This window comes from Coturnix japonica, chromosome 14, assembly GCF_054131305.1.
Source record: "Coturnix japonica strain WE chromosome 14, WE-NBRP24, whole genome shotgun sequence".
Lineage (NCBI taxonomy): Eukaryota > Metazoa > Chordata > Aves > Galliformes > Phasianidae > Coturnix > Coturnix japonica.
In genome coordinates, this window is record NC_140676.1 from 13,489,097 (window position 1) to 13,502,881 (window position 13,785).

At 44.6% G+C, this 13,785-nt stretch overlaps 1 protein-coding gene across 30 annotated transcripts in view; it reads left to right on the forward strand.

Moving 5' to 3' along the window:
* Positions 1 to 13,785, forward strand: part of TJP1 (tight junction protein 1) — a 184,100-nt gene that overhangs the window by 114,262 nt on the left and 56,053 nt on the right. For 5 of the 30 annotated variants that reach the window (XM_015872627.3, XM_085515695.1, XM_085515698.1 and 2 more), the window contains exon 1: positions 86 to 226. The exons of 21 other annotated variants lie outside the window; for them this stretch is intronic. In XM_015872627.3, coding sequence (XP_015728113.1) covers positions 200 to 226 — 27 coding nt within the window. In that variant the 5' untranslated portion in view covers positions 86 to 199. Of the gene's footprint in view, positions 1 to 85; positions 227 to 566; positions 767 to 1,923; positions 2,049 to 3,504; positions 3,636 to 13,785 lie in introns of those variants that run through there. 4 more of the 30 variants (XM_085515689.1, XM_085515694.1, XM_085515691.1 and 1 more) reach the window with 4 other exon arrangements.

Genomic DNA, 13,785 nt, shown 5'->3' on the forward strand with positions numbered 1-13,785 from the left:
CTTCCTTCCTCCTCCTTTTTCCCCGCCCCTTCCCTCGCCGCCCGCCTCTCTCCTCCTCTTCCTCCTCCTCCTCCTCCCTGCCCGTGGGATGTTTATTTGGGCGGCTGCGTGAGGCGCGGGAGGTGGCGGGGAGCCTTTCTCCCCGCTCTCGGTACTTGCGGGCGCCGTCTCCCTCGTCTTGGGGAAAGAAGGAAACAAAATGTCTGCCAGGGCCGCGTCCAGCAAGGTAAGGCTCGGCCCGGTGGCGGAGCGCTCCCCGCATTAATCCCCGGCGCGATGCGGTGCGGGCGGCCCCGCCGCCTCCTCACGGCCGCTCCCCGCTCGGGAGTCGCGTCCCGGCGGCTGCAGGGCTCCCTGAGGTGCGGGCAGCCCGGCCGGGCCGGGAGCCGAGGCGGGACGGGGCCTCTCCGGGCTCTGAGCGCAGCCCCGCGGACCGGCCGGGCCGAGCGAGAGCGGGGACGGCTCGGAGCCCCCGGCCGGGGCCGCTCCCCACCTGTTGGACGGGCGGCGGTGGGACGGCACTGCGGGGAGGTGGGCAGGGCCCGGGGAAGGGGCCCCGCGCGGGCGGGGCAGAGTCGCCGGGAAAGGCCGTGTCCCTTTGTTGGGGGCGGACGGCGCGGGGAGCAGCCGGGCACGGCTTAACCGGGACGGGCCGGTAGCGCAGGATTCTTCGTCCCGCTGAATCGGGCGGCGGCCGCTGACGCGCGGTCACACGCGGGCGGCCCGGCCCGGGAGGCCGCACCTGGCGGTGCCGGTACAGGTACGGGTACAGGTACAGGTGCACGGGCGGGTGCCGCCCGCCTCTGCCGTGAGTAACTCGGCGCGGCCCCGGGGGCAGGGCCGGAACGGCGCCCAACAGGTCGCTGCCGCTCCGCCCGCGATTACGGGGCGCTCGGAAACAGGTTCGGGTTTGAATTTGGAGCTGTCGTTCGGCTGCGGCTCCTGAGCGGCTTCGGCGTGACGAGTTCCAGCCGCACGCGTGCCGCCGCCGGTGTTTGCTCTCGGTGAAACTCCGCGGTTTCGGTCTGATGTCACCTGCTGGAACGCGCCCGGCAGCGACCTGCGGCGAGGCACGGCCCGCCCCGCTGCGGCCTTGGGGCTGGGAGCGCCCCGCTGCCCCGAGCATTGAGCTGCGGCCCCGCGGGATGAGCCGGCACCCACCGCTGGGCGGGCGGCGAGGCTGAAGCGCCCGTACTCGGTTGCGTTCTGGTTTCTAAGTATGCATCGGAGATTTTTTTTACTACATATTAACCGATGTGTACACAGAAATATCAGCGATGAATGTATGCAGTTAGCAAAGTGATTTATTGTGTGTTACATTTCAAACCGGTGCTGTCACGTAAGTGTGTGGATGGGTAGGACGTACTTTTACCTTGTTTAAATACATTTGTGTTAATAGAAAGCACGATAGTGAAGGTTAGCGCTGTTTGTCCCTATAACTAGTAAGCTTGTGTTGGAATTGTGCTGCGTGAGGAACTGTGGGAAACTGCGTTGGCTTAAATGTTGGACGCTGTGCTCTCTTGTAGAGCTGGTGTGCTGAGCTTCCACCTGTAAGACAAAACTTTGTCTTGAAATATGGCCATCTTCCCTGGTAGTGGAAAAATAACATCCCCTGCGTGTGTGCACTGCGTCAGGGAGTGAAAAACAAAAGAAACTCCAAACACTCCAAACTTCTGAAATATGCAGGCGTGACCTCTCTTATTTTTGGACTGGTGTGTGTGCGTTCTGGAGGAAAACCGAGCGTTGCCTCTCCCTTTAGCAGTCACCTGATGCTTCTTCAGGTCTTTGGCACTAAATTGGCACCGTGAGCACATGTGCATGTTTATGATAGCAGCCCAACTAATTACGCTGGAACTTATCTTAATTTAAGAGTGTTGCAAAATAGTCTGCTGCTGCTGTAACTCTTTACTGCTTTATTTTCAGACCTTCTTTTTTTTGTCAAGGAAGATCTTGCGGCCTGTAATTGTCTCCTGTTGAAGTTACTGCCTGTCTTCTTGCTCCTAATTTGTCACATAACATCGTCCAGGACTGGGCTCTTATGTCTACAGGTCACGTGAATTTCCTTGTCAGAATTTCCTGTCGGTATGTAGGCAGCGTAATTCTACTTCAGCTAATAATTCCTGGGCTGCTGATTGTAGCTGTAATAGTTACGGAGAAGATAGAGGAGAGATGATAAATATTTCAGAAATACGAGAATATTGGAGGACTCCTGTGTTAAGTTTCAGGTCTTGTTTCCTTCAGTCACCCCTCCGGGCGCGGTATCCAGTTTCTCATTTTGAGGGGTGTAGTGCATTAAAACAAAGGGTGTGAATGTTTTTCTCTTAACAGAAGCTTTCCTTAACATACTTACTGGCTTCTGAGGGTTTGTGTCCGTGCCCATGTCTGTGTCCATGCCCATGTTTATCTTGGCACGCTTGACCAGAGGAGAACTAAAACAGTTTTTTTTATTAGCTCAGTAATTCTTGATTTGTACGTGTGGGAATCTTGGCTGCCATTGCTGTGTTACACCCCGTTATCAGCAGTTCCTGCTGCCTTCTGCTCCCTCTCGTTTTTGGTTGCTTGACTTTTTCATAGCTATGCTGTGAAAGAATGTGCTTTATGAAGGTTCTCAGTGTTTGCTGTAGCTCTTGGTAGTGTACAGTGCAAAATGGTGGGAGAAATGAAGTCTTGCTTGCAGCCTAATCTGGTGGTGGCCATGATTGTAAAACACTGGGGGCCTAATCTCTTCTAATGTAGTCTCGAACAATACTAATGGATGCTGTGGGAATGACTGTGTCAGGGTATTAGTAATGAGATGTAAAGCTCTCCACCTTTAAGCTGAGGGCCCATATGCAGTCTGCGCTGGGTTTTAAAAAGAAGGGAAGAGTTCCTTAGGAGTAAATGCAAGGAGAATTTTTGATTCTTTGACCTCTTTTGTATTTTGAACCTGAGTTCTCAACTTCGTTCTAGTTTTAAATGCATGTGCAGAGGATATTTCCCTTCCCCTCACCTCAGTCCTGTAATTAATTGGATTTTTGTTCTAACTGCCTCTCCAGCTCCAGGCAAGAATCTGTTCCTGCTTCCATCAGAAGTAGAGAAATGGGTCACAGTAACAGTTCAATACTTGCAGATTGCTGGGACTCCTTGCTTCCTCTTATGGTTTTCATAAACATAGCTTAGTGTTCTAGCCAAAATCATGTTCAGAGACACTAATGACTTCATTCTCTGTAGAAGCCATACACACCAGCTTTTCAAGTGTGCTTTATGCTATGCATAAGTCTACAATATAGGTTTTGTAACAGTGTTTTGTTCTTCACTTTGAGACATTTATAAACACTAGAATGTTAGATCAGTTCTCTTAATGTTGGTGAGATTCTTCAAGCAAAACTGTAAAGAAATGTGGAAAGTGCATGTGAAGAACTAATATGAAGTACTAGAAACAAGCTGAGTTAATTTAACATCAGAAATTACCTTCTGCTTGCTGCAAACAATCCTGTAACATTTGATTTTGATATTGTTCTTTAGGTTGTGCTTGGATCCTGGAAATTACTTCAGTTTACATCCTGTTCTCAGAAAAGAGATTACCCAGAACTTTTAAAACTCGGATTCATACAATTACGGTGATAGGCAACTGCGGCTATTGAATGGCAGACAAGGTGCTTTTCTCCAGTGTCAGCTGCATGAGAGGAGCTCAGAGCTCTACAGTCTGTACGTTGTTGTGAAGTATGTATGGAGTTTGCCTCTAGTTCGACGCATGAAGATGAATGTAAACAAAGATTGAGATCTGACTGTGCCTGGGAGCGGATTTTATCTTTATAGGATAGAAAAATCAGTAAAACCTTATCAGTGAGCAGCTAACTAATCCTTGCTTCGAGGGAGGCAACTGGAAATGGGTGGTTGTGCTTCATAGGTATTTTAAGGCACATATCGCACTGTTGTGTACTGTGAGAATGAATACAAGGCTTATGCCATTGTGAAAAAAGACTTAAAAACACTCATCCAAAACCAGTTTCTGTCAGTCAGTGGTGTTCAGAGCAGGCACCTGGCTGCCTGCAGTGCTGCCGGCCATACCAATCAGCTAGCAGGCTGAGATAGGATCTTCTGCCGTTCTAGAACTGAAAGGAAAGGTGATGTGTAGTGCACTGAGCACATCTGGTTGGTCAGCGTGAAGGATGCAAAGCTGTATGTGTCTAAATGTGAAAAGTTCTGGTCTCCGTGTTCAGTTTGTTAACAGGGAGTCAAACTCTAGACGTCTGTTTGAGTTAATTGGTGGTACTTGGATCAAAGGCTTGTTTTTTACTTTATGGGATATTTGAAGTTACATAATCTGTACAGCAAGCTACCCTCTGGTGAAGAAAGACATCAGTCATTTGTATCTCTTGAATTTTTCCTGGTCATAGTATAAACGCAGCAAAAATTAGTATCAAGCTATGTTCAATGTTTTCTCAGGCAAATAATATTGCTAATGACTTCTTCAGTGAACGTACTGATTAAGCAAATAGCCATAGGGAAGTCTCAAAATGAATTCTGTGGTTCTGTGCCTTTATGTATGTTGAGTCCAAATGTCTTGGAAACATTGTCTTTTCTTATAATTATGCTATTTTAGGGGCATATTGTTCAAATATGCGTTCTGGATTCACGAACACGGGGATGTTCTTGCTTCAAGGAGTTGTGCTGAGAAAATGAAGAAAGCATTAATTTGAATGCTGGCAGATCCAGTTTGAGTCTTGTGGATCCAGCAGAGCAGTGAGCACTGCCAAGGTCACAGGGGTAGAGACTTGGCTGGGGAAAATGGTGTCTGCTTCTGTTATCCATGGATTTTCCTTGCGTTGAATGCCCTTGGGGGACTGGTCGGCTCTAAGCAAGTGTGCAGCACTGGGTGCTTCACTCACATCTGCTATTTGTAACTCTATGGGATCTTCAGTATTCCTTCAGAATTGTTTCTAGCCTTTCCCCGCTAAGATTTTTTCTTTTTAGTTCACTTGTATTTACAAGTATTAAGCACAATGTAGGTGCTAAGAAATTAAATTGACATCATGTTTCAAAAAGTATTGATATTCTCAAGGGTATTTAGTAATCTCTAACAGGATTCTTGTTTCCTGATCTGCTACAAACAGATGTTTCTGTCCTTTTGTGGTGGGGGAGGGTAAATTCAGTAACATGGTAGCAGTGGGAAGCACTGCGGTAGGAATTCACCTTCCTATGAGAGAACTGCTTTTACCCTGTTGGCCTGGGTAATTTGCTATAATGTGTTTTCTTAGTTAGGTTTCCATAGCAGAAGAGCAATAATGGAACTTGGTGCTACTCTGTTAGTCCTGTTGTCCCTCTCGCCTAACTAAATATACTAAATGCTGACTTGCTAAAAATAGAAATTATGCAAAAGTAGGCAGCTTCATTGATTTGTAGCTTCCTTGTGTTCCTCTCCATTACCTTCTGCATTGAAGATCTTTCTTGGAGGCTTCCTTGCAAAATACTTCCCTTCACCCCTGCTCAACCAGGCAGTAATTAGTTTTCAGCTCACAGTCCTGTGGGACTGCATGGCCTGTTCTTGCCTGGTTTGAATGGGGTCCAGTAGCAGCGTCTTTCCCTCTGCCCTACTAGGTCAGCAGTCTTTTAACAAATGGTCCAATTTCTTTACTCGCACTGAGTGGAAATGAGTGTGCTCTACCACTCTGGAGAAGATCTGATTGTCCAAATTGAACTTAAATCCTTACATGTTTTTAAGTGCATTTTCCACGTGAACATATTTTTTTCATAATGGGTATTTGCACAGTGGGATAACAGCAGCCACAGTGGGAACTAATATGGAATTACTATACTTCAGATTAATACTTGATTTGGTCTTCTAGCAGGCTTTCTTTAGAAATGAATCTGTAGAGCAGGACTTGCAATGGATAGGTTCTCCTTGGCAAAATTGAAGTAAGTGTGGAAACATGATTGTCTTCAGTCATGCTGTGTAGGGTTAAGTTGTCTGTAGCAGAACATAACAGTTCAAATTACTGAGACTGCAGAACTCAAGGAGAAGTAACTCTAAAAAGGTGGTACTTGACAATGCGTTATCAAACAATTAGTCATGTGTAATTAATACGGGATCAGAACAGCACCTGGGGCTAAGCATGCCAAGTTATTGTTTATCTGAACAATTTCCAAGGCTTGTAATAAATCTGTAATTCATGTTCACTTTTGATGGCTGGCTCCCCCACAATTCTATCTGGGAGAAGGCCAGGTCGTGTTAACTCTTTTGGCACGGGATGCTTCTTGAAAAAATGGGTCTCACTTGACCCAGCGTTGTTCCTGTGTGTAATTGGAACAACGTTGTTCTGTGTAACACCATGTAAGGTAGTTTTCCTGGTAAAGCCTGTGAATCTTAATTCCTTGAAATTGTATTTCTAGTGGGTATTAAGATCTTGAAGCCAAGCGTGGAGGCATGGCTTTCTGACAAAAGAACTTGTGTTTCCTTAAGAACTGAGATTGAGTTGTGGAAGGTGATTGGCCATCCTCTGCAGGATAAGCCCCTCTGTGAATAACAGCGTTATGTTGGAGAGGAAATTCCTGGAGGGTTATCTCATGAGAGAATTAAGTGGGCTTCATTTTGTTTGTTTTGTTTGACTCCTTTGAATGATGTGGAGTGGATGAATGCTCCCCAAACAGGGAGTATTTAGCTAAAGGAAATGGGAAAGGTTCGCTGTTTATAAACAGCATAGCAGTGACTGGAACCTAGAGTACGTTCTATCAGAAGTGGATGAGATGCTGTAGATGCAGTCTGTAGTACGGCTGTGTATGTTTCCTAGTTGTGCTATTGTAGTTGTGTTGGGGGAGGTTAGAGGGTAGATATCCCCTAGAGCTGCTAAGGAAACAGCTGAGGTTCAGTTAGGGGATCTACCTGTAAAAGCACCTTGTCAGTACGTAACTGAAAATTTCATTTGTTGTACACAACTTGCACCCACTGACCGTCCAGTTCTGTTTCTTATGTGGTGAGGCTGAAAAATAAGTATTGCTTAACTGGAGCATGAAATATCGTCTTGTTGGGGGGCCAATAGAAAGTTCTTGACTTTATATCTGAATTCTGTTTATCAGAGTTTTGTTTACACTATGGTCAGCAGCAGATCTTTGGTTGTCTGGAAGGATGATATTCGCAGTGTCGCCTTGTGGGGTCCATAACCAAGGAGCTGTGTCATTTCTAAGTTGTGCCTACCACCGGCTTCTTCCAATACAGTCACTTGGCTGAGCATTGCCTTTGCCATTCGGTATTTCATAGACCTCACTGAAACAAAGCAGCTTTTCACTCCTTTCTTGCCTCTGCCTTCCCCAGCAGTGAGAATCTTAGCACAAAAGCTGAGGTGTCTGGACTCTCCAAGTGACTACTGTGAAACCTAGTGTTCCATGACTAAGGCTTACTCACAGAGTTGTCTCATCAGGACTTACTGAATAGCTGTATTTGAAGATTGCAATTAAAAATGAAGATGATGCAATCAGACCCAACCTCTGAAAGAACCATCATAGGAACTTAGGTGTGCTACTGAAATTGCAGCTGTATGTTTTTATGTATCTGTAATGCTCACTCATCTGCTTGTTGCTGCTTTCTGTAATGGAGCTGAAGGCAACGAATGGGGAGAAGGAAGAAAATCATAATAAATTTGAATGTTAAGGCAAACAAAGAATAGTTTGAAGGACAAAGTTCTACAAAATTCTAGCTTGTAAGACTCCAGTGCAAACTGGACACACTTCAGAACCTGCTCCAGGCACTTAAAATGAAAAGTGTGCGAAAGTTCAGGTGGGAAATAATCCCTGACATTGGCCTGCTGAGACTACGGTTAAAGTCCAGAAAGAGAGAATAAAACATGTTGGAATGTGTCTACTGCTTATCCTTTCTTGTACTGCGTTTGGAAATCATGGGAATAATCACAGATGCTGGTTAGATGATCCTCCTCAATTATAATATTTATCTGAAAAATATTCCCAGGTAGGTGGGGAAGGGCAGTATCCTAAGTATGAGGATGGTTTAGCAAGCTGCTTCCTCTGAAATTCCTCTCTATTTATTTATTTTTTAAGTATTGCCTAGACAGCCAACAAAGCAAGTCTAACCCAAAGTCATTGGTTGTGTTGGTGTAGCTGGTAGTTTAGGTAGGACCTAGATGGGATGCAGGTGAATGAAGGGCTCACCTTTCTGAGAGTGTTCTGTGCTGTTTCAGGGACAGGAGGCCCTGAGCTCAGTGCTCATAGTTGTGCATGGGCTGATAGTTTAAGTTAGTTCAAAAGGTGATAACAATTTCTGTCAAATGTAGAAAAGACACACGCTGGCATATGGCAGCTCCTGTTGTCTTTCTCTCCATGGCTGAAGCATTAAGTGGGGTGGTCAGAAGTCCTTGTTTTCAGGCTCTACCTTTCCCTTCCATGTGAGAGGGAGCACCGCTCCAGCAGTGTCCTGCAAACCCTGTCTGATAACAGCCATGTTTGTAATGAAGTGTCAGGAATGTGGCTTTCCTTTGCATGTATTTGCTTCCTCAAATATCTTTCCTGCCCTCCTGTTTCTGGGGAGGAGCTGAGATGTGGGTGTTGCGTGTTGGGAAGAACTGCAGACAGGAATGGAAAACGCATGTGGATCTCTACTAAATCCCTTTTCCTTCTACTGCTTTCCAGGTTAATTCTTCACATATGCTAGTCCCAATGTCTCTACTGCTGTGCTGTTCCCAGGAACCCATTCTGTATTCCAGGGTGGTGTTTGCTTATGTTTGCCATCCGAGATACAAGCTGGAGTAATACATGCCTTGTTCTGAATGGAATCTTGTAGTCCTTGTCTGATAGCTGCCTGTCAGGAGGAATTTTGGGGTGAAAGTTGATGTAGACCAAAGCGTACATTTCTGTCTTTCAAAATGAAAGGAATCTCTTTCCCTTTGAGGTTATGTAAGTTAGAATTGATTCATCTGAAGTAAAGCGGTGCAAACGTGAAAGGTTTTCTTACTTGTTGCATTGTCTGCTGTCTGTAAATGCCTCTTTATCTCGGGAAGAGTGAACAATGGTAAGAAGGCACCACTGACAGTCGCTGAGGTCATTGTTCCTTCAGAATGGCCAGTGTTCTGGCTCCTGCCTCTTCCCTCCCAGCATTATGCGGATATCTCCTAAATGGTTGGCACACCGCTCATGTGAGCGCTATCTTTGCCTGTGCATCCAGCTCCACTGACATCAGGGTGGGATTTCTGTGTCACGCTGTGTGTACATTCTAATTTGACGTGGAAGCAGAAAGGAAATGTCTCTTAAACTTCACCTTTAAGTTTTGCAGTGTGCATTTTGCTAGGCTGAACTTCTAATTACATTAATCCTCTCATTCACGAATCTGTTGTAACTTAAATAGCTATTGACAATTAAAAAAATAAATGCTTTACATGAAAGCAGGCAGTCAGGGAAGTCCTGTATGGGCTTTTTTTTTCCTTTTCTGCAATCAAATTGAGAATTTTTGTGATACTTTTTATATTTTTCAGTGATGTTATTTCCTTCCCTCTCCTGTGTACTTAAAGAGCATGAAGTCTCCTAGAGGGAACTAGCAAAGATACGCTTGTTAGTGGATAACAGCTCTGTGCTGAAGTAAGCAGGCAGTGGTCGTCTGTATAGCAAAAGGGCTCCACAGGATGGAATGGAGTAAATAGTGTGTGGTGAGTTACAAATGCTGATGGCTGTTGGGTGAGCACTGTCGTCAGGTGGGTGTGTGATGGGAGAGGAACATGTGGGTCAAGCAGCGAGTTGGAGCAGCTGGAATCTACTGCGGTGCTGCTGAGGCTTGTGAGGTAGGCAGGCTGATGGGATCCACTGTCCTGTTCCGTTCCCCTCCATCCCCCCTTTGTAGCTGGAAGACTAGAGCCGCTGGCTGACTTGCTTTGCTGGGAGTAAAATACTTGGCTTCTGAGTAGCTGGAAGTAAGCATTTCACTTTTTATTTATTTATTTTTGGTAGAAAAATACCACTTTCCAGTTCGTAGGGAGCCACCAACTGAGCATGAATCCAGGTTTTACTTTCTCTACCTTTTAACTCTGAAATGGGGCCTTCTATTGAGTAGGTTTAGCTCATTTTCTGTATGGGGAAAAGTCAGTTTTCTGTAGGATGCTCAGCATTTTGGTCTGTTTTCCTTTAAAAAGGATGACAAAAAACAGAAGCCACAGAACTCAGTTACTCAAGTGAGCACTGATGACAGTGTCGGGAGAAAGAAAAAAAGAAAGTAGCTTCTTTTTTCTCTGTTGGAAAAGCAGACTTTTCCATGTTGTAACGTTCCTGTATTTTTACAAATTGTATGTAATCTGTAGCTCACTAAAACATAATGGCTAGGAACTGCTGCCCTGGCCCTGCAAGCTGTGTAATTATGTTGCTTCCAAGCGATAAGCCAAGGCAGTTCCCAGATTGCTGAGATGCCTGGAAGCGCTGACCTCTGGGGCACTCCTGCTATGCGGGGACGGCCGCGGCCTGCGCTGCTGTGCGGGCCTGTCACGTGCGGACTGACTGCAGAAGGCTTTGATGCAGCCGTGCTAAGAATGCTTTGCTGACTGATGGGCACTTCGGCTACCGGCTGGGAACAAAGCTGGCTCTCATTCCGTGCTTCTAGCTCCGTTTTCTCTAACTAACAACGCTTCTTTCCTGCTGGTTAAGGCACAGCTCTCGTCTGGGCCCAACTGTTGACTCGTCTCCAGTTAAATTGTATTCTTCTTAGTTTTCACTTCAAAAATAGTCATGTGTGAGAGTTTTGGTTTGTGTGGTTTGCTTAGAGCTGCTGCAAACAGGCAGCTTGCAGAAGTTGATGTGGTGGCTTGAAAGGCCAGGAGGATTAGGGGAGGGGAGTGTGTGACTGGGCATGAAGGGGGAGGGAGAGGATTAGAAAACAATGGTCTTTTATTCGTGATGACCAATACGGTGAGTAGTGGTTTGCTGAAATGGAACATGCATCATGAGAAGTTAGAGATCTAGTGTCTTGTCTTGAATTGCTGGGAAGAACAGGAGGAAGCTGATAAGTAAATGTTATCTTTTGTGCATGATGCTGAACGAGCGTTGTGTACAGTAACTGTACTGCCAGTACCTCCTTCGGTATGAGAAGTAGGGCTTGGGCACTAATGGGAAACTAAACTGACTTGATTTCTTTGTTTAATCTCTTTACTTTTATTTAGTTACATTAATAGTTATTAGTGCAAGTCAGGCACTGAAAGAGGAACGATAATTTGAAAATAAGAAACTCTAATTCCAGTAGCCTGACTGGAATGTCACAAGGATCAACTGCTTTCTGAATTCACTTAGAGAATCCTGCTGCTGCAATTCGGGGTGCTGCATGCTCACCTGAATTGAAAGTCTAATCCAAACAAGCCTATATAAAAAGAAGCATAGTAGTGCATTACTAACAGAACAAAGTTTACCAGCTCACAACTTAACCTTTGACTCTACTGATTGTGTTTATGTTGAATATAATATCTTGGTTGCTTGCACCTTGATTCTAAGTCTGTTCAAGTTTGAGTTCAGTAGGTTTGGATTAAACAATAATTTCTCAGCAGAAAATTATTATTGAAAATATTCAAAGATTTTCTTGCTATGTTGAAGCTTTATGTCATTTTTAGAGTTGACCTTCTGTGCAGCCTGCTGTCATTGTCTGCTTGGAGGGCTGGCAGTGACTACAGGTGTTCCCATCTGCTACCACTGTATTTCCAGTATCTTTCTAGGGCTGTACCTGAAAGGAAAACTTCTCCCCATTCCTGTGTTCACCAACCCAAAGCTGTGTGGTGCTATTGATTTCTGCCTTTTTTTATTGCATTGTAGTGGAGTTGTGAGAGTGTAATTTTTAGGATGAATAGGAAGAAATTCTATTAATCACAATCTGGAAAGTGAGACAAGATTTTATTACAAATGGCTTTAGAAAGATTTGAAATAAGTGGTGCTTTCTGTTAATTTATTAATAACCAGATGATTAGTCAAAGCATTTAAAATGCAGACTGTCTTTGCTCTGATAATTACAAAAGTGTAATTCAAAAATAAGTAATTGCTGGTCTGGAAGAGCAGAAAACAGATCAGGGTTTTTTTTGCAAAATAATTCAGTGTGTTGTGGCCAGGATGTAATTCTGGAATTCACTTAGAAAATTTTGGTTCTTTTCTTATTTAATTCCCTGATGCTTCAATGCATATTCAGTGCGCTGTTGCCATTAGAGGTGGTGTGTTCATCTGGTATTGGTAGGCCTCTGCCCTGGAAGATTTAATGCCTGTCATATAGTGTGATTAGCTTAAATGTACTTTTTTTTCCTAGCTTGGATTTTAATCTAGATGTTTCTTGTGTTCAGTGTGATCCTGAAATGTTTGTACCTTTTTTTTTGCATTGTAACTATCTTGTTATCTTCTAATGCTGCAAGTAAAGTAGATCTTATCCCATGGAGCGTTTTGTTTGTTTTCCTTTTGATAGGAGCGATTTTTGTTTTCTGCTGAAAGGAAGCATTGGCAAAGACAGTGAAAGCTGCCTGCTGCAGAAAGAGAGATGTGACAAACTGATCTTTCTTGCCCCCCATCCATGGCTGACTTCTGAGTGTTCTTTGTGTCACTGCAGTTATTTAAATAGTGTTGTGTTGTTTATTTTTTTTTCCTAATGCTCTTCTTTCCTATTTATTTCCATTCTCAGTTTATTAAGATGAGCCAGTTGACTGAGGGGGTCAGACAGAGCAGTACAGGTGCCAAAAAAGGATATACAATAACGTACATGGAAGTGTATGTGCTCCTCCAGAGTGATGATTGTGAAGACAATAGAGCCAAGGCTAGTCCGAGCTAAAACCTCACTGGGGCTTTAGCCTGCATGCAGAGCTTTTGGACTTGTAACCTAATATTGGCTTAGGCTTCTGGCCTCCCTGTGGCCCTTTTGCTGCCTCTGATACTTGTTAGCACATCAGCAAGGTAGGATGGAACATCCATTTTTCTGGGGCTGTTTTTGTAGAGGTGTTTTTTTGCTTACTGAAGGATGTGTGGCATCAGCCCTGGATTTGAAGCTTGTTAAGCCTGTGTACCACAAGTTGAACTTAAATGTGTTGCAGAATGGCAGCATGTTATATACACTGGTGTAGAAATGAATTAGCTCAGGTGTGAGGAGGTGATGATTTCTTGTCCTTGACTCATGCACAAGCTGGGTCTTGGCTGCAGGGTGGCAGTTGCTCACCCCCAGCTTGTGGACTGTTCTCAGCAGTAAGGCGTATTCAGAAGGCAGGTAATCAATGTTACTTTGCTCTTGTTTGTACCACTTATAGTAGTTTACAGTGTGTTTGCAGGAAGGCTGCAGCATAATTGCTGTGGTTCTTCACTGTGTTAAGAAATTAAGGGTGGGGCCTCAACGCAGCTTCTGTTTTCTAAATGCTTTAAAAATAGGTAGGGGATAAGAGGTAGTATGAGTAAATGTTTTTTTTAAATCATTTCTATTTGGGTATTGAAACACAGGTAGTCCTTTTAAAGCTGTCCCTTTAAGTGATGAGGTTCTACAAAAAGGTTGGCTGATGTAACTTCATTGTAGTGGAACAATGCTTCCTTCCCTGTATCTAGGCAGTCTACTGCCTCCTGCTCTGAATCATGCTTTTCTGGCTACGTGGTGAGCCACTTCGTCTTATTAACTCAGCAGAAGGCTGATTCCTTCTTCTTTTTTTTTTTTTTTCCTGAGTTATAGGGAGCTGAATGGCTTGTCCTGAGAAATGTGGGACTTCTTGTTGTGCTGGTCAACTGTTAGGGCAGCTAACTCCAGTTTTGTACAACCACTAGTGTGTTCATTTTGTATCTGAAGACTGTTTGATGAGGCATTTTTCCTGTAGATCA